This window comes from Pogona vitticeps, chromosome 3 (genome assembly GCF_051106095.1).
Source record: "Pogona vitticeps strain Pit_001003342236 chromosome 3, PviZW2.1, whole genome shotgun sequence".
Taxonomy (NCBI): domain Eukaryota; kingdom Metazoa; phylum Chordata; class Lepidosauria; order Squamata; family Agamidae; genus Pogona; species Pogona vitticeps.
The window spans coordinates 239,533,511-239,553,791 of NC_135785.1; the positions used below are offsets into that span (position 1 = coordinate 239,533,511).

The following is a 20,281-nucleotide window of genomic DNA, read 5'->3' on the forward strand; positions in this document are numbered from 1 at the left end:
AAGTTATGAGTATATCTGAAATATTTTCTACAAAATGAATGAATCACTGAGGTGCTATTGGCTTCCATTTAAAACGCTAACGTTTACAGCCCTTGTGGCTGATAAGCCTGGAAACGAATAATAACAGCAACATAATATATAATAATTATAATTACTTGATTGTGTTTAATAGTTTCAAATATTTTTATTATAATAATAATATTTTGGGAATATGCAAACAAAACACCATTGTTATGCTGGTTTGCATCATTTTAAATAACATAATAAGGCTTTTAGTGCTGAGGCAATGTGTTCCTGTTTTAAAACGAGTAGTTAATTCACAGCCTTCCAGATGCTGAACTGCAGTCCAAAAGGCCAAGAAACCCAGGAATGCCATAATTTTCCTGCCACTGATTAAAGTAGCTACTTCTACAATATTTAGATTAAATTGTATCATGGCATGTATCATAGCTATTAACATAAGTACTGTATATGCAATTACAGGCCATTAGTTATGAATATTAGTTGCACCCTATTAACTCCTTGTGTGAATATTAAAAACATTTAGAGAACCCTCTTCATTGAACCCATTCAGTCTTCTCCCAAAGCAGTGGAATTAAGGGAGTTTGTATTTACCAAGATTGTATGTATTTCAGAAGGATCCTGTTTCCAAAAATCAATTATGTAGGAAAGTACGTATTATGCTTTTTGTTTTTTGATTCAAGTAAAAGAAAATATCTACAGTAATAAGAATAAGAAATGGTAGGAGGAAGTGTTTTTCCATAAGAACCCAAATGGATTCATTGAAATCATGATTTTTAAAGAGGAAAATAGCCTTCTGAAAAATAAGTGTCTCGGTTGCAATATTTCCGTTTACAAGAAGAGATGGCATCAGAGTTTTTAAAAGTTGTTTTGGGATCTGTGTATCCCAGGGTTCCCTGAGCTATGTAGCCCACAGACATGCTGACTTGGGATGGAGACTCTTAGTTACAGTCCAAAAGTTGATTGTTTCATGCACTGGAGAAAATGTGCACCCATTAAAATGCTGAAGTGAAATACTGCAAAAAACCAGTATTTTAAAAATAAAGAGGTCAGCTGTCGAGTGTTGCATTTTTTGATTGTGTTTTCTATTTCCCACTCTTTTTTTGTGTGTAGGTGAGGAAGTGAAAAATCCGCAGAAAGCCATTCCAATTGGAATTGTGGCATCGCTTCTCATTTGCTTTGTTGCATACTTTGGTGTGTCCGCTGCTCTTACCCTCATGATGCCTTACTACTTGCTAGACAGAAACAGCCCGCTGCCGGTTGCTTTTAAGCATGTGGGATGGGAAGGTGCCAACTATGCAGTGGCTGTTGGTTCCCTTTGTGCTCTTTCAACAAGGTAAGGTGCTGTGGTTTCCTGTGAACTCGCTCAGTGGCCTCTTGCATCTTACCTGCCTTTTTTAAAAAAAATGATAGGGATGCCCAGGAGGCAAAGACTGTCTCGTGAAAATGGCCTTTTGTGTCTTCTGCTCTGCTTATGACTTGATCGGAGCAACTGCATCCCATCATAGTAGAAACAAAAAGTCCCCCTTTCCCCAGAAAGTCCCCTTTTCCAAAGAAGGCAGTTTTATGCTTAGAGGCATACTGTTACTGTAGTTATTGCTGTAAGAATGATAATAAAAGCCAGTAGAGTGTAATGGGGAGAGTCTGGGACTAGGACTCAAGAAACCTGGGTTCAAATCACCACTCAGCTGCTGAAAGTGGGTAGGATAGTGGTATTTTCACCGACTCCTTTTTGTGCTCTCAGAGTGCTGATGGTTAGGATCTAGAAAAGATGGGAGTAGAGCTGGCTGGATCGCTCAGGGGGGGAGTTTGATTCCATACTCTGCCTCCTGCAAGTAGAGCCAGCTTGCTTGATCTTGGGCAAGCTGCACAATCCCAGGATGCTCCCAGAAGAACAGAAGGGTAAACCACTTCTGGGTATTCTCTACCTGAAAGATCCTGAAAAAGGATCACAGTAAGCCAGAATTGACTTGATAGTACGTGATTATTATATTATTAGAGCATAGAGGATAATTTTTGTAGCTCAGGGACAGAACACGTTCTTCATGCGCACGAGGTCTCACGTTCAATCAATCTTGTCTCAAATCCCCTCCCCCAAAATCCCAGAAAGCTGCTGTTTGCCAGTGTGCAACAACCGCCTCCAAGCCGGTGTCCTCCACATGTGTTTAAATACAGTTCCCATCATCCCCAGCCAAAGGGTGGATGACAGACAGAAGTCGATTCTCTTATTTATTTATTTATTTGATTTATATGCCGCCCACTCTACCCAAAGGTCTCTGGGCGGCTCACAACAACCAAAATTCAATGGAGTAAAACAAAATGATTAAAATACAGTTAAAATACAATTAAAATACAATTAAAAATACAATTAAAATTGCCATCATTAAGACCCACAGTTAATGTTATTTCAATTAAAAGCCTTCTGGAACAGGAAGGTTTTGACCTGGCGCCGAAATATCATCAGTGTCGGCGCCAGGCGAATTTCAGTTGGGAGGGCGTTCCATAGTCTGGGGGCAGCTGCCGAGAAGGCCCTTTGTCTACAAGCCATCCCTCTTACCTCCTTGAGGGATGGCTCTTTCAAAAGGGCCCCCTGGCAAGATCTTAACAGCCTGGTAGGCTCATATGGAAGGAGGCGGTCCTTCAAGTATCCAGGGCCCAAGCCGTTTAGGGCTTTATATGTCAAAACAAGCACTTTGAATTGGGCCCGGACAGCAACTGGTAACCAGTGTAAATTATACAGAATCGGCTTGATGTGCTCTCTGGCGGCCCCACCACTCACCAGCCGCGCAGCTCGATTCTGGACCAGTTGCAGTCGCCGGACCGTCTTCAAAGGCAGCCCCACGTAGAGCGCATTGCAATAATCAATACGAGATGTTACCAGTGCATGTGTAACTGTCATGAGACTCCGCTCGTCCAGGTAGGGCCGTAGCTGGTATAATTTCCGCAGCTGGATGAAGGCGCCCCTGGCCACCGAGTCCACCTGGGCTTCCAGTGTTAGACTGGGGTCCAGGAGCACCCCCAAGCTGCGGACCCTGTCCCTTAGGGGGAGTGTAACCCCATTCAGGACAGGGAAGTGGCCCTCCAACCTGTCCGGCGAAGCACCCACTAACAGCACTTCCGTCTTGTCTGGATTGAGTTTCAATTTATTAACCCTCATCCAGTCCATTATCAGGTCCAGACACGAGTTCAGCACAGAAACCGCCTCACCTGGATTGGTGGAAAACGAGAGGTAGAGCTGAGTGTCGTCAGCATATTGCTGACTCCTCAGCCCAAACCTCCTGATGACCTCTCCTAGCGGTTTCATGTAGATGTTAAACAGCATGGGGGACAGTATCGAGCCCTGAGGAACCCCATGACATAAATGCCATGGGGCAGAGCAACTGTCCCCCAGCACCACCCTCTGGATACGGTCAGCTAGGAAGGAGCGGAACCACCGTAAAACAGTGCCCCCAACTCCTAACCCAGCCAGCCTATCCAGAAGGACACCATGGTCGATGGTGTCGAAAGCCGCTGAGAGGTCCAGGAGTATCAACAGGGTCACACTCCCCCTGTCTCTCTCCCGGCAAAGGTCATCATACAGGGCGACCAAGGCTGTCTCTGTACCAAAACCCGGCCTGAAACCCGATTGAAATGGATCCAGAAAATCCGTTTCATCCAGCAGCGCCTGGAGTTGCCCGGCCACAACCCGCTCCAACACCTTGCCCAAATAAGGGAGGTTCGCCACTGGTCGGTAGTTGACCACCAGCCTTGGGTCCAGGTTAGGCTTTTTAAGGAGTGGTCGAATTACCGCCTCTTTCAAGGCGGTAGGGACCACTCCCTCTCTCAGAGAGGCGTTCACGGCCTCCTGGACCCAAGTGCGAACCCCCCTGGCAGATCTTCCAATTAGCCAAGATGGGCAAGGGTCGAGCGGCGTGGTGGTAGAACGGACAGATCCAAGCACCCTGTCCACATCCTCGGGTCTCAACAATTGAAACTCATCCATTAAAGTTTGACCTAAGCACGGCACACTGGACACATCTTCCGATTTTGCAGTAACAGTGGAGTCCAGCCCACTGCGAATCTGAGCGATTTTTTCCTCAAAATGAATAGCAAACTCATCACAGCGAGCTGATGAGCAGTCCGGGACCTCCACCGGGTTTCCCGGTTGAAGAAGATCCCGGACCACCCGAAACAGCTCTGCTGGACGACATTCTGAGGAAGCAATACGGCTGGAGAAATATTGCCGTTTCGCCAGCCGTATTGCCACGAAATAGGCCCGATAATGGGCTCTAAGTCGTGTTCGATCGGATTCCCAGCGGGACTTCCTCCACCTGCGCTCTAGCCGTCTCCCCTCTTGCTTCATCGCCCGCAGTTCAGAAGTATACCAGGGAGCTGTCTGGGCTCGGCGAGCAGGGAGAGGGCGCTTAGGCGCAATCGTGTCAACCGCCCGGGTCATCTCCCTATTCCATAGGGTGACCTGAGCTTCGACAGGAGCGCCAACCATATCAGACGGATACTCCCCCAGAGAATTCAGGAAACCATCCGGATCCATTAGTCTCCGGGGGCGGATCATCTTAATCGATCCCCCACCCTTGCAGAGGGAAGAAGAAGCTAATAGACTGAATTTGACCAGGAAGTGGTCTGACCATGACAATGGGGTCTGGCCACTTATTCCATATATCAGTTTGACCCTTGTGAAAAAACATTTATATTCTGAACCTTAATTGACTTGTTTAGATAGTCAGTCAACCTTCTTTAGACTGAGACAAGACATGAGTGCAGCCTACAGACCTTTCAGTTGTTGTGAGAAGGAGAAACATCCAGTTCTCATAGCTGGAAGATGCCAAGATATTTCCATTGTATTCTCGAAGGCTTTGACGGCTGGGATCTGATGGTTGTTGTGGGTTTTTCAGGCTCTTTGGCCGTGTTCTGAAGGTTGTTCTTCCTGACGTTTCACCAGTCTCTATGGCTGGCATCTTCAGAGGATTGGAGTAGAAACAGAGCATGGACAGAGTTCCTACTCCAGTCCTCTGAAGATGCCGGCCACAGAGACTGGCGAAATGTCAGGAAGAACAACCTTTAGAACACGGCCAGAGAGCCCAAAAAACCCACAACAACTATTTCCATTGTGTTTCTCCCTCAGCGCTAACTGAATAGCAGCTCGTTCTGACGTCAGACACTGCTGTTGAAAAGTGTGATAATTTCCTAAGAAAAGTACCTTCCTTAAAACTGTATTGATGCAAAGTTTCAGCACTTTTTGTTTTGGTCTTCTACATGCATTGTGGTATGCCAAATACGTGGTAAAGGTGTGCTACGCTCTTGTCTTTTTCTAGTCTGCTTGGATCCATGTTTCCAATGCCTCGAGTTATTTACGCCATGGCAGAAGATGGACTACTGTTCAAGTTTTTGTCTCATGTTAATGAGAGGACAAAGACTCCAATGATTGCTACACTAACATCAGGTGTTGTTGCAGGTAAGAATCCCTGAGACAGAAGCCAGTAACCACTAGGTTTTGTACAATCTGAAGGCTGGGATTGCAGGTGAAATGCTGGTGTAAAGGACAAAATACCTGGGCAAGTTTGGGTTCTGTTGCCTCGAAAGTTGAAAATGAAAATCCATTGCTAAAAGCAGCCACTCTGTATGGTGCAGGTGGATGCTAGAGTGCTCTTCCACCCCACAGAGTCTAGCAGACTGGCAGGGAGGGCATGATGAAAGGAAGAAACTTAACATCATGGTTGAATTTCAGAAAGCCTGATTTTAGTGGAGGCACAGAGATCTTGTATATTCTGCAATATTTCCTGTTCTTCTCTAGAGTTCTCTGCTCTTGATTGTTGTCTGCTGGTGTATTACATTTTCTCCTGGCAAACCCAAACGGGCAGTTCATCTTACTGTGTTCACTGAACCCTTCTGCACCATAAATGCCTCATCCTTCAAACAATAATTTCTTGACTAAATCTGCCAACACAGGATGGCTAGCAGCTAAGGTTTTTTGCTTGTTTGTTTGTTTGTTTTGGCACTTTCTCAGTAATTCTACAGATACACCAAAATACCTGAAAGTTTCACAAGAACAATGACTCTTGAATTTGGGATTTATTTATTTTTATATCAGAATGGGATTTTTCCAGACAGGCCGTTTATCTGTTACAAAATAATGGGCCAGAATTAGGACATACATACCCACAAGTAACTGGAGTTACTCTTTGCTATTTTTCACTGTTGGAATTGCACAGTCTAGTATAGGAAATGAAATTATCTATCCGTGTTTTGTTTACTCCACTAGCTGTCATGGCCTTTCTCTTGGACCTGAAGGATCTTGTGGATCTTATGTCCATTGGGACACTTCTGGCTTACTCTTTGGTGGCTGCCTGTGTGCTGGTACTGAGGTATGGAATAATATTTCTGTGTTGTGATGCAGTGAAACAAACCCTCTGAGTAGTCCACGTGTTCCCAGTTAGATATTCCAGAAAGTGTCCTGATCTCTTGCTCCCATAGCAGTAGACAGTGAGAGGACCATTAGATGCCTTTGGGAGCATCTTCAGAATAAGGGCAAATACTGCCTCAGCATGAAGACTCATTTGAGGAAGCTTGCTTGCCTGCACCCTCAAGGGTTTCTTTTGTCTGTCTAGCCATACGTTCCCGAGTGTAGGTAGCTTTGGGATCTCTTTTGGCTTACATCTTACTGCCTCTTTGGCATAACGATGGCAGCACGTTGTGATTATCTCCTTTTTCTTTGCTTTCTTTGGCAAGTTTCTTCTTGTTAATGTCTGGCATGTGATAGCTTTATTCACAAAGCTGTTTAGGCTCATCTGCAGGCTTTTAAGACTTGAATTCCAATTGTTGCTCCAACTAGAGTAGATTGATCGAATCAGTTCCTGAATGGTGAGTTGATAACTTCAGTAGATCCCATTGAATCAGTGGGTGGATTTGAAGTACAACAGCCAGTTGCATTTAGGCTCGCAAGATTTAGCAGTTTTTGTAGGTTTTGCTGCTTAGCTAGAGGACCTGTCAGTCAAAGGCAGATATCATATAAAATATGATCTTGCAAGATTAGATATAAACAAACAGAATCATGTGTACAGAATCTGTTCCTAGCATCCCTGATATAGCAAAACTGTTGGCATCTTATGTTGCAATTTTTATCAGTAAGTTATGGAATATGTTTGATGGAATAAAATTATATGGGCTTGATTCATTTGTATATCCCAAGTAGAAGAGACATCTGCAGTTTTCAATGGGACTTAATTCTACATGAATATAACTCCCATTGATTCACTTATATAATTCTCATTGGGATTATACAGTTGAATTTAGCCCTGTATGTTTTAGTTGGATTGAGTGATAAAAGTTGAAGTTTCTTTCCATTGGCGAATGCTGTAAAGGATTTGGGGTAGCCATGAGGTCAGAATATTCTGGTAAAGTTTGCTCACCTGTCAACTTTGAGATTAATTGTATATCATGTAGAAAGAACAAAATAGGACAACTCTCCTTGTGGGTGGATTTGTTATGATGATGTTCAGTAGATTTTGTTTTGTTTTATTTTAGGTACCAGCCTGAGCAGCCTAACCTGGCATACCAGATGGCTAGTACAACTGATGAAGTGGACAACAATGAATCTGTGAGCACAAGTGAATCGCAGACTGCATTTCTACCTGAAGAGGAGGAGAAGTACTCCCTGAAAGCTGTTATCTTCCCACAAAATACTGATCCTTCCAAACTCTCTGGGTTTATTGTGAATGTTTCCTCTTTTATCATAGGTAGGAGTTGTAACCTTGCCAGTTTTCCTGGTTCAGCTCAGTTTTGCCGTGCCCTTCATAAACACAAATATAGAGTGCGAAGAGAGTGGTTTCTTCCTGCCTGTGTCGGAGCCTGAAAAATATATGATGTGAAACCCATATGTGATTTCGTCTCCATTTTGTAGGATTTAGGGGTTTCCCCAGGACCCACTGTCATAAAAACAAGTGAATTCCAGTGTTTTGTTTTATTATTGAGAAAAATAACCTTTTTAAAAATCTCTTGCTGACATAGAGTCCTTTTTAAGATTTGCTATAGTCTGTTTCTAAGCTTAGGAGCTGTGCTGGGGAAGAGAGAGTATGTGGCCAGCGGGGCCACAATATCAGCAGCACCCAAGGCCATCCTGAAGCCAAACCCCCAGTAGAAAATCCCTGTTTCTGCTCTTGGATATTTTTTTGCCACTTAGGGGGCTGGAAAGTTTTTCCCAAAACCTACCTCCAAAATCCCCAAAATGGAAATTGCACATGCCTGTCTAGGTATTTTCTGTTGTGGGCCATCGAAGAGGCTGGGGGGGATGGGGTATAATTTGGCTGCCAAAGGCACCCATCCCAGATCTAACCCATGAACAAGTTCTGATGATGTCAATTGTTGTTGTTTAGTTGTTAAGTCGTGTCCAACTCTTCGCGACCCCATGAACCAGAGCATGCCAGGCCCTCCTGTCTTCCCACTGCATCCCAGAGTTGGGTCAAATTGATGCTGGTAGCTTAGATTACACTGTCCATTCATCTCGTCCTCTGTCGTCCCCTTCTTCTCTAGCCCTCACACTTTCCCAACATGAGGGTCTTTTCCAGGGAGTCTTCTCTTCTCATGAGATGGCCAAAGTACTGGAGACTCAGCTTCAGGATCTGTCCTTCCAGTGAGCACTCAGGGTTGATTTCCTTCAGAATGGATAGGTTTGTTCTCTTTGCAGTCCAGGGGACTCTCAAGAGTCCATCAAATTGAGTTCCTTAAATCTGTTCTTCACTTCCACTGAGTTTTGCTATAAGAAGCTGATGATCATAGCCCCAATCAGCTCCAGGTCCTTTTTTTTCTGACTGTATAGAGCTTCTCCATCTTTGGCTGCAGAGAGCATAATCAAACTGATTTCAGTATTGCCCATCTGGTGATGTCCACGTGTAGAGTCACCTCTTGTGTTGTTGGAAAAGAGTGTTTGTGATGACCAGCTTGTTCTCTTGACAAATCTCTATTAGCCTTTGCCCTGTTTCGTTTTGAACTCCAAGGCCAAACTTACCTGTTTTTCCTTTTATCTCTTGACTCCCTACTTTAGCATTCCAGTCTCTTATAATGATAAGAACATCTTTCTTTGGTGTCACTTTCTAGAAGGTGTTGTAAGTCTTCATAGAACTGGTCAATTTCAGCCTCTTCAGCATGGGTGGTTGGTGCAAAAACGTGGCTTATTGTGATGTTGAAAGGTCTGCCTTGGATTCGTATTGACATCATTCTATCATTTTTGAGATTGTATCCCAGTACAGCTTTTCCCACTCTTTTGTTGATGATGAAGGCTACTCCATTTCTTCTATGGTATTCTTGCCCACGATAGTAGATACGATGATTGTCTGAATTGAATTCACCCATTCCTGTACATTTTAGTTCACTGACGCCCAGGATGTCAATGTTTATTCTTGCCATCTCCTGTTTGACCACATCCAGCTTACCAAGGTTCATGGATCTTACATTCCAGGTTCCTACGCAGTATTTTTCTTTGCAACATCAGACTTTCTTTTCACTTCTAGGTGCATCCACAGCTGAGCGTCCTTTCAGCTTTGGCCCAATCACTTCATTAGTTCTGGAGCTACTTGTCCTTGTCTTCCGCTCTTCCTCAGTAGCATGCTGGATGCCTTCCGACCTGAGGGGCTCATCTTCCAGTGTCATATCTTTTAGCCTTTTGTTTCTGTCCATGGAGTTTTCTTGGCAAAGATACCGGAGTGGCTTGCCAGTTCCTGCTCCAGGTGGATCGTGTTTAGTCAGAACTCTCCACTATGACCTGTCTGTCTTGGGTGTCCCTGCACGGCATAGCCCATAGCTTCTCTGAATTACTCAAGCCCTTTTACCACAACAAGGCAGCAATCCATGAAGGGAGATGATATCAATTAGTTTTGTGCAATAGCTAGTTATCCTTCCTTGGTTGATATCCTGTTACACTTGACATAACATAAAGTTACACATGCAGAAGTTCACAATGATCTGCACCTTGGCAATCTCTGTGTTAGATTGCTGTGTGCTGACCCCACATTTGACCACATACTGACTGTGCAGCTGACTGTATAATTGCTTCCTGAGTATGACTTCTGTCTTGGTGCAGATTTTGCAACAGCTTGCGTAAAACCAAATTATTCTGGCAGAGCTACACAACAGGATTTTGGCCAATGAGTATTGCATATTCCATTCCCGGAAGTTCAGTGCCATTTGGAAAAGTATTATTAAACAGATATGTGAACATGCACTCGGAAAATGCCATTCACATCAGTCATGCATTGAGGACTGCATGGATTTCCTCACCGGGATGGAAAGATACTGTTTTATTGCCAACCTGCAATCTCTGTTGATGAAATTAAAAGAAACTGATGGAGACATACCTCTGAAATCCATGTTTGCACAGTTTTCGGAACAGAGAATTTATACCTTGATTTTCTATGTTGATGTTGTCCTCTTCCATTACAGTAGTAATAAACTGTTCATTTATGCCTGTATATTGTGCTCTCTATCCACAGCTTCTGCTGGGGGGGGGAGCGTTTGGGGGAGTAACTGCCTAGGCAAGTTGATGTGTTGGGAGAGGGGGATATTTTCTGTTTTTTAAAATAAGGATTCACATCTGGATCTTCCTGTGCAGAGGGCTGGCAGCTGACAAATTTGCCTCCTCCCCCATGGACAGGCTTTAAAAAAAATCATGGGTGGAATAAATAGTGGATGTTAACATAGCAAGCAGAATCAGATGGCTTCAAAGAAGTCTATAGTCGGTACTTGCATATGTGGAAGCTTTGTCTCTGAACTGGAACAAGCCATAGATCGGTGCTGGAGATGTCTCTCTTCTTGTCTCTGCTTCAGAAATGTACAGCTGTCTTTGTATTTCTGCCCTGCTCTTAAGAGTTCAGCAAACATGTTCATGTATTTTCTTCACAGGTTTTCTTATCGTCACCTTCTGCAGCTTGACTGTCCTTGGCAAAGAAGCTCTGATAAATGGGAAAACGTGGGCCATTACTTTGCTTGTTATAGTTTTCGTCCTTTGTTTAGTTTTCATAGTGATTATTTGGAGACAACCTGAAAGCAAAACCAAGCTCTCATTTAAGGCAAGTAGTCTCCTCAGGAAGGATTGTGTGGGTTTTTTTTTAATTGTTGCTGGGGAAGCAGTCTGAGTCTTTGCTGCTTCCATGCCTGAAACAAGAGATCAAAGAGATGTTAGTTGCCTGTTGCCAGAAAGGGAGAAATAGATTGGAGGGAAAGATGGGGATATAGAACAAACTTTCTCACGGAGATTGGCTCAGCTCACCTCAAGCCTGACCTTCAGTACGCCTTGATTCTCCTGGCAATCTGCCTGTTGTATTCAGAAGGGTACAGGCAGTAGGGTATGGAAGGCTGCCTTTTCCTTTTGGCTCTCCACATAGTCTCCAAAAAGCACCAACACATCAGATTGCAATGCATCCTCCGGAAAGAATTCTATTCTTGCTTCTCACAGAGCAGTAAAACAGCAGCACTAAGCCTGTTAATATCTTTTGAAACTGAAAAGGGATCTTCCATCTTTTTTTGTTTATCTGGTAAGCCAAGGGTAACCAGATAAACCATAATATTATCTCTGCATTTGAAAACCTATAGATCACTGTTCTGCTTTTTAAAGAATGCCTCATGTGACACTCAACTGCAGAATCCATGAGAGAACAACAACATCTAGGCTGCAGTCTGATTCACACTGGAATGTACGCCCCATAGAACTCAATGAGAGTCAGAGGTGACTGATCACGTTACAGGAATGCGCTGTATAAACAGTCTGTGAACAAAACTGTACTGCAAGGTTGTACAAAATGCAGCCACAGAAATACCACAAGAGAGCTGATGAAAAATGTTAAAGGTGAAAACAAAATCAATTAAAAAAAAATAAAGACAAAAACATGGGGGCACTTTCATATATATTTCTAATGTCAGATGAAAAATGTGTGTGTGTGCGCGCGCAACCAAAGGAGAGGGAGGAAAAGTGGTGTGGTTCTTGCACACAATCCAAAAGCAAAGGTAGGTGGTATCTTCATGAGATCACTGTGCAACCCTTCATCAAGCTGGGCACTGCATATCTGTGGACAGTGCAGGAAAAGCACACAAGTTCCAGAAACCATGGCTAGACATCTATGCCACTTTTAAAATCACAGCTGCAAAGCTAGCATTTTTTTGTGATTTTTGGGGTTTTTCCCCCCGTGATCTAATAGAAGCCTCACCTACCCTTGCTTGTGGAGTGTGTGTAGCCAGGGTTCCCTGCTAAACATGCAGAAGCAGAGATGATTTTGGAACCACAGCTGAGAATCCCCCATTTGGGGCGCTTTGCATTGGTATTGTTTGATGTTACCCTGTCATGACTGAAGGCTGTACTGAATTATAAATGAGTGAAGTTGTTCTCCACTTTCTGCATCCCTGGAGTTGTACATGATCCCTTCCTACTCAAATCATCATGACAGCTGTCAATTGGTTTAGGTTGAGAGTAGAGGCGGGGGGGGAGGGGTATGAATATGAATACCCCTGCACAGCTGGATGTAACGAGGGTTACGTAACTGTCCACTCCCCCATCCACTGCTGCAGCTGGCTCTGCTCTCCCTTCCAATCACTCTAGAGCTCACGGTCGACTAGCCACTCCTGGCAGGAGGAGGGAAGACAAGCCTCCATGTCAGGCTGATGAGTGGATAGCTGACCATGAGCTCTGGAGCGATTGGAAGGGAACAAGAAGCCGGCTGCAGGAGTGGACGTTCTGGCCCCAGGGGGCCAGACCCTTGTTATGTCTGCCTGTGTGGGGGGATACGACTATGAATACCCCCCATCTCTAGTTGAGAGGTTAACTGTCTCAGGCTTGCCCTAATGACCTGCATGAACTTGGATTTGCTGAGATCTAAACTGACTCAAAGGTCTAGTGGGTCTTCTTTAAAGCCGTTTCGCCCACCCTTTAACCAAAGAGTGGCATGACGTGCATGCTGTCTTCCATCCGGAGCTGATTGTACATGGAACTCCCTGCTTGCTGCTGGCAAAGGGAATGTGTAGTATAAATTAAACCAAAAACTTAACAACCAAACCCTTTTAACAAAGTCACAAGAGTAAAATCTCAGTGGCCATCTACAGAACGTAATCCTATATTTTTTAACAGAAACAGGACATGCTAAAAGGCAAGTGAATGGGGATGGTTTCATCTTATCTATCAGGACAAGGTACACTTGCTAAATTTCTGTGTGTGCATGTATGTATACTAGGCTGCTGCTGAATGTCCAGTAAATAAAAGATTGCTACTATTTTCAGAATACATGGCAAAAATAGTCACTTTGTCACCCTATGTAATCAAGTGATGTAATTTCCCCTTTGCTTTTTCAGGTCCCCTTTCTTCCCGTCCTTCCAGTCTTGAGCATCTTTGTGAATATGTATCTTATGATGCAGCTAGATGGTGGTACCTGGATACGGTTTGCCATCTGGATGTTAATAGGTGAGTCTTATTTACTGAGGCATGGGAAGATCAGAATATAAGCAGAACATGAAGCAAAACACAGCGATGCCTTCCCTAGGGTCAACTCCACACCAATTCCTGCTTTCATCTGTTCCCAGTCATTCATATCATGGTGTTTAGATTGCTACCATTGCATTCAGGACAGCTGCTGATGCCTGTTCCCAAGGTAGATGCTGTGCTCTGTGTGCTGTCAGATAACTTGATACACTGTAATCCTGCTACTTTTCCTCTGTTCCTCCAGGTATGATTATTTATTTTGCCTACGGCGTATGGAATAGTGTGGAGGCCTCTTACACAGCACCAACAGATACAGAAAGAAGTCCAGACAACAATATGGACAGTTGCAAATGATGGTTGTGCTAAAGGACAGCTGAGTTTCTGCTGCAGAGAAGGATGCTTTCCTGTTTGGGACCCTCAAGTATTTTATCCCATAGAACATCAGGTGGGCTTCCATGCCCACCACTGCCTCTTGCAGCTTGCTTATGCAATTGTGGGGCAACTGTAAGGAAACAGCCAGGCCTCTGGCATACTCCTGACCATACTGTTACCGGCAGCTCACTCCATCCCCACCCACACTTCTCATAAGTTACTTTGGAAAGGAAAGTGCTTTTCTGCATGCCAGTTGACTTCCAGTGCTGCTATGAGACCAAGCCTTTCAGAGGACCTGCCATTTAACTCTCTGGCTGCTGTATTTAAAAATATACATTAGTATAGAGCAAACTGCATTGTTTGCCTGCAGAACCACCTGTAATGCACCACGCAAGCCAAGGTGTTGTTGTGTTAGAAACAAGTCAAAACATAAACCATCCCCTGTGCTATAAAATGTATTGCCCTTCCAAGACTTGATGTGATTTTAAAGGAGGGATCGGGGGATCTTATTTAACCTTTGTACTTGATGTATTTTGTGCAGGTAACTCCTGTGCTTTGAAATGCAATATTGCAGTGATCTCCTGTAAGGTAGTTAGTGGCTTGCAGACTGAATATCTTGCTCCTGTCTGACAAATGCTTGTTTAGACCCATAGCAGAGCTTGTGGTTATAAGAAAAGTTTCTAGCTTATGGTATAATTCTGTGTAGAAAACAATGTCCTTTATTCATCTCCTATTAGTCAAGGTATGTGTATCACTTCTGCAAAATCAAGAACAACTCTTGTCAATTGCATGTTTGGGATGTTGCATTCCACCCTGTGGGGTAATTCTGGCCAGAGTAAGTGCTTTCCAATCCTTACGTTGCTCATTTTCACGATAACCTTGTGAGATATATCAGGGAAATTCCTTGAAGCTGAGAGAAAGCAATTGTGTACAATTGTCCAGTAAATCTGTTGTAGAATGGGCTTTGTATCCTGACTTGCAGAGCCCAACTGAATGCTGTTTGTCATAGCTATGTTTTAAAAATAATTTATTTGAAGCACATAATTTGAAGGGAAGGCAGTATGGAATTTGGCTTTTCTCTGCGGATAAGGAACTACCTTTAATTTATGTACAGTGAGAGGATTTGAGACAGGTGCGTGGTCTGTGAAGCAAACCTTCGGTGGAATGCTTCAGTTTCAAGGAGTTAACATCAATAGCCAGGCGTGAGTGCATGTGAATTCACCAGGCACCATGAATGAGTTCCTGCTGATAGATTTGTGAAGCAGTTTTCTGCTGTCAGTCAAGTGGTGTTCTTGTTTAGTACATGCTTGAGAGTCCAGCTTAGCTGTGCTGAACTCCAAATAGGATTTTGTTCCTTTGTGCAGACGTTTCTGGTACATGCACGTACTAAGTTTGAAGTGAGTCCTCTTAAGCAGCAACGGCTGCTGAGGTAGCTAGTTGTGATTTTAATGCCATCTGTTAGCCGACTATTCGCAGATAGAGAGCCATGTTGTTATCAAAATGAGGATTCCGAAGGAAAGAAAAAACTAACATCAAATTCATACTTTAGAGAGAGAACAAGTTAGAAAGAAAACTATATATATATATATATCTAAAGCCTTCTGGTAAATATTGTAGTTTATTGTTGTTAATATTTTTCTTCTGCATTGTCAGTCTTGTTGAGGACATGAATTTATTAATTATTAATATTATTTTTATTTGGTATTTATGTCTAGCTGCTTTATGTATTTGGGGCAAATTGTGTGGATAAGAGTGGCACTTGGATGAAAGGGAAATCTTTTTTTGTTGTTTTTTAAAAAGGGTTATTCCTGATTTGTGTGATGTAATTTAGAGGGGGGAAAGGTTCCTGCCTAAGTAGTTGGAGCAGATTATTACTGGAGGGCAAATCCAGTGTGTCCTGTAATTAACTTAAAGCACAACCCATCTCACAAAGGCAGGTGTGTGAATGGGAAAAATGGCAAGGGGAAGACTGGATCAAACAGTAGCCCACTTGTTCTGAGCACCAGCTAGCTCTCAGTGAGGCAAGGATAATGGACCAATCAGGGTGTTTTAAGTGCTTTAATTCCAAAAAGGTTTAGCCACCATGGGTTATGGGGGTGGTGGTCTAAGACACCTGGGTGGCCAGAAGTTCCTCATGGCTCCCCTTAAACTCCATTTATACATCATTTTTGCCATTTTATCAAAAGTCATTTCAGAGCTTTCTCATCTAATTTGCAAGTGGGTCGCAGCAAAAATAGCAAAGAGTCCTGTGACATTTTGAAGACTATCAAGTTTTACTTGGCATGAACTTTCATTGACTCCACCTGCTTCATCTTATGAAGTGGACTGTAGTTCATGAAAGCTTGTCATGAAGCCTATTAATCTTCCAGGGTGGCACAATACTCCGTGTTATCTTGTCTCATTTAATTAAGGCACACGGAATCCGTGGAGCTGGTTCTCTAGCTCTGGGCCCTACTTCACCTCAAGGCGGGCTGCCCCACACATGGCAGAATTCCTACACAGAGATCGCTTTCCTGAAGAAATGTGCATGATTTCCAAGCCACCGTGGATCCTTTTTAGAAGAAAGGGAGGATAAAAATATTTTAAATAAATAAAACAATTAGACCTGTGTCTATTTCCATTCTCTACTCGTGCTTTTATAATTGTGTAGATTAATTTCTTAAATTGTATTCCCACATGAAGAGGAAATGGTAGGCATCACAGCAACTGCTGTTTCTAGGCTGCTGATGGATGGGTGGATGGATGTCGATTACGTCTCCATTCCAAATCAAGGGGTTCATCATTCCTTCAAAGGCCTGCACAGCATGGCATTTCAAGCATTTTCTCTCTCCTGTTTGCTCCTGCATGTTGCACATGGTCAGGGAAGGCAGCTGGAGAAGAGGTGAAGCAGGTGCCAAGATTCTCAGCTCTGGGGGCCTGTTCCCAAAAAGGCAGTGATGACAATTCTGTGCTATAAAACGTTTCAGAGTTCCAGTTTACACTGTAGTCCTGTATGCATCTACTCAGAAGCAAATCTCATTAAATTCAGTCGGGCTGACTTCCAGGCAAATGCTCATAGATTTGTTACACTGGTGTGGTTGTAGTTGTGAAATGCAATGTGGTTCACTATCTTAGAATTTAGTTTTATGTCTTGAGACCACACACGGAAGGGCAGTCATGCAGTAAGTCTTCCCTTTTGGGCAATCAGCTGTGTGCCTAGGAGTGTACCTGTTTTTGCAGCAAATGTGAGAATCCAGCATGCGAAGGAAAATCTGATGGTGCAGGTAGGGGGGAAAGAGATGTTTACACAACTGCTTTTATGCAATTGCATAAATAAAGCAGATTCTGGTCTCAGACGCTGAGAGCATAATGTTTGGTCTGATATGTCAGCAAATTTGCTTCTTGCATGAGTGTATGTATGCACAAATACTCTGAGAAGCCTCCTGTTTTTTCCTTCAGGTGTGGAATTCATGCAAATTGCTCCATGAAAGTGACTGCAGGTGGGGATTTTGTACTGTGTATGGTAGCCCTGGGAATGGTTGTTCGCAAGTTTCCTTCTGAAAAAGGTGCTCTGATTAAGCCAGCCTTGGTTGTTGTGGGTTTTTCGGGCCATTTGGCTGTGTTCTGTGTCCAGAACATGGCCAAACATCCTGAAGAACCCACAACAAGCATTGGATCCTGGCCATGAAAGCCTTCGAGAACACATTAAGCCAGCCTTCTTCAGTTCAGTGTAGAGTCAGATACACCGGATGTGCACAAATACTGGTCCTTGAGTAAGGGTGACTTACCCTCTGCCTGCACAAATGTTCTAAAAGCTGAGAAGAGAGGGAGTGTCTGGCAAAAGACCCTGGGATATCCCTGTTGTTGAATATCTTTCCTCGCTATATCTCTGTGCTGCTGTTTTCCTGAACAATCATCAGCTGGCAATCATTTGAGGTGGAGAGGACTAACGGGCTCTTCCTCCTCCTCCAAAGTAGTCTTGCACCAACCAGCAAGCAGCAGTAGCCCCTGTGCCTCTCCTTGAGAACCCTAAAAGTAAGACTGTAGATATGGGTCTAGATATACAGGCGAAGCTTGAGTTTCTTAATGGGAACTGGGATGTTGCTGCTGTAAGTTTATTGTGGCAAAGGACAGGCTATATTTTATTTTTAACTTGGTAAATAGGTGTCTCTGTAAATAGGTGAATAACTTGCTGTATGTTTTTATGAGAATATTGTTTTGTATAGCTGCTGGGACACTCAGCTGTATGTAAGGCCATGATCTGAAGTAATGCCTTCTTTTTAGTAACTGAAGAAAGAGACTGAATAGGGTTCCTCTCGTGTATGCTCTCTGAAACAGTGGTTTCTACAGAAGTCGGCTGTTCCTTCAGGACCTTTCTCTGCTTTGCTTTTAGGTTTTATGGTTTGTTTTCTTTTTTTGTTGTCTAAACTCTTACTGGAGTATATATCTATGAGAGAGTGGGTGGGAGGGAGTGAAATGAACTGAAAATGCGGGCAAGGAATGCTTTACCTGCTATTTTAATTTCTTATCTAACAAGGGGAGGTGTTCACTGCAGAATGCAATAATGCTGATAGTTTTTATTTAACCAAACCCACAAGAGTAAATCTTGCTAATTGACTTTTGAGGTGGTTCTGGTCAAGATTTAGAATGAATTCTGGTTATAGCAAAAGGTCTAGTTTTGAGATGTTTGAGTGAAATAACCCACAACCAATTGCATATGAGTTTACTTTTATTGAAGCCAATAGCATTCATGTGTATGTCATTTGTACCACTTCAAGTTACGACATCTTGAACTAAGATACTGTTTTATTTTTAACTTGGTAATTTTTTGCACCATAAATTTGGTCCAAAAAGATTGTACTTTTAATATGCAAATGTTGTTACTTCTGTGTTTTCAATTTCTCGTTGGACTAAAGCACACCATTAGTCATTGCCTTCTTGTAATCCCCAAAGTTGCATAAACCCTGTAACAGATTTCAAAATTGTTGCTTCCTAGTTCAGTTTCAAATGCTGCACTAATTCTTACCAAAAAAAAGAGAGTTGGAACCAAAATATTCTGATAAAAAATAATATATGACAATGTTGTAATATTCTTACTTGCGATTGTAATGTAAACTCTTCTGGGGAAAATGTTCTTTTTCTATATAAATATTTTGCAGGCATCTATCCTAAATTCGATTGCTAGTGTCACTTAGAACATTGAATTAGTGCTGAAGAGGAATCATCCTTTATGCCAGTGGTCCCCAACCTTGGGCCTCCAGATGTTCTTGGACTTCAACTCCCAGAAATCCTGGCCAGCAGAGGTGCTGGTGAAGGCTTCTGGGAGTTGTAGTACAAGAACATCTGGAGGCCCAAGGTTGGGAACCACTGCTTTACGCAACTCCCATGAATTCAATGAGTCTGCTCTGACTGAGACTAGCAATTCATGCAATTTAATTCTTTCATGTTTCCTTGTTGTAACCGAATGTTATACTCCTTAACATAGGAGTTGATAGCTTGATGCTTTCTGGATGCTTAAGACTACAGTTCCCATAATCCCTGATCATTCATCATGCTGAAATGGGAGTTGTAGTCTGAAGTGTGAAGGATCCCAGGTTGGGTTGCTTCCTTTATGTGGACATGGATGTACTTTCAGCCCCAGTAGTTTGCTGAGGATAAGTTTACAGGGAAATTTCATACCACTTTAATTCCCTCCTTTTAGCCAAATCTGAACTTACTGATAAGTGCTTAAAAAAAGTATTCCTTAATTCATTCAGTATACTGGTGGACGTATGGCGACACCAGCAATAGAGTTTTTGGTTGTTTGTAAATGGTTAATATTAGGTTGGGTTCCAAAGTTTTTAGAACATTCATAAATGTGTGTAAATGACACTTTCCAAAAGTTTAGGAAATCAGTGTGAAGTCATAGTCACTGCATTTTCATGCACTTTGATAAGATTATACTCCCACTTCAGTCCTTCTGGAGATTTACTGGAGACCGAGCAGATGTATGCTGTGAAGCCCAGTCCAAATACCTGAGCAAATAGCTCTGTTAAAATAATTGGCCTTCATGCCCGGTCACTTACTGGGAGGTGGTGTGGGTGAGGGAGGGTAACCTTACACCCTAGCTTCTTGTCAAAGAAGTGGCTATGCATCACTGTTGCTGGTATTCTGATATAATTTTGTGAACACAGTTCCAGAAGGTGTTTGGTGGAGGAACAACGTCTACGGGCACTATTTTCATATTCCGGCTTTCTTGTTCCCAGTAAATGGAAGCCTGTTGCTATGTCCGTGTGCTGCCTGGTTGGATCAACAGCATACCTATGTATTCAATGCGGTGCAAACCCCGTTATGTTGAACTTGCTAATTGCTATGTTTTCACCTCTATTGAAAATTATGTGGGCTGGGTTACGTCATGAGATACTCCTCTTACAGCTGTGAAGAAGGGAATTCCTAAACTGTCTTGTGGACTTTTCC

General features: G+C 43.1%; 1 protein-coding gene across 4 annotated transcripts in view; it reads left to right on the forward strand.

Annotated features, from left to right (window-relative positions):
* The window catches only part of SLC7A1 (solute carrier family 7 member 1), a 57,613-nt gene extending 38,806 nt beyond the window's left edge, over nucleotides 1-18,807 (forward strand). For 3 of the 4 annotated variants that reach the window (XM_020788631.3, XM_020788630.3, XM_072993760.2), the window contains exons 6-12: nucleotides 1,135-1,357; nucleotides 5,334-5,473; nucleotides 6,281-6,383; nucleotides 7,543-7,754; nucleotides 10,912-11,078; nucleotides 13,348-13,456; nucleotides 13,719-15,990. In XM_020788631.3, coding sequence (XP_020644290.2) covers nucleotides 1,135-1,357; nucleotides 5,334-5,473; nucleotides 6,281-6,383; nucleotides 7,543-7,754; nucleotides 10,912-11,078; nucleotides 13,348-13,456; nucleotides 13,719-13,828 — 1,064 coding nt within the window. In that variant the 3' untranslated portion in view covers nucleotides 13,829-15,990. Of the gene's footprint in view, nucleotides 1-1,134; nucleotides 1,358-5,333; nucleotides 5,474-6,280; nucleotides 6,384-7,542; nucleotides 7,755-10,911; nucleotides 11,079-13,347; nucleotides 13,457-13,718 lie in introns of all 4 variants that reach the window. The other variant, XM_020788629.3, reaches the window with a different exon arrangement.
* The last annotated feature ends 1,474 nt before the right edge of the window (nucleotides 18,808-20,281 follow it).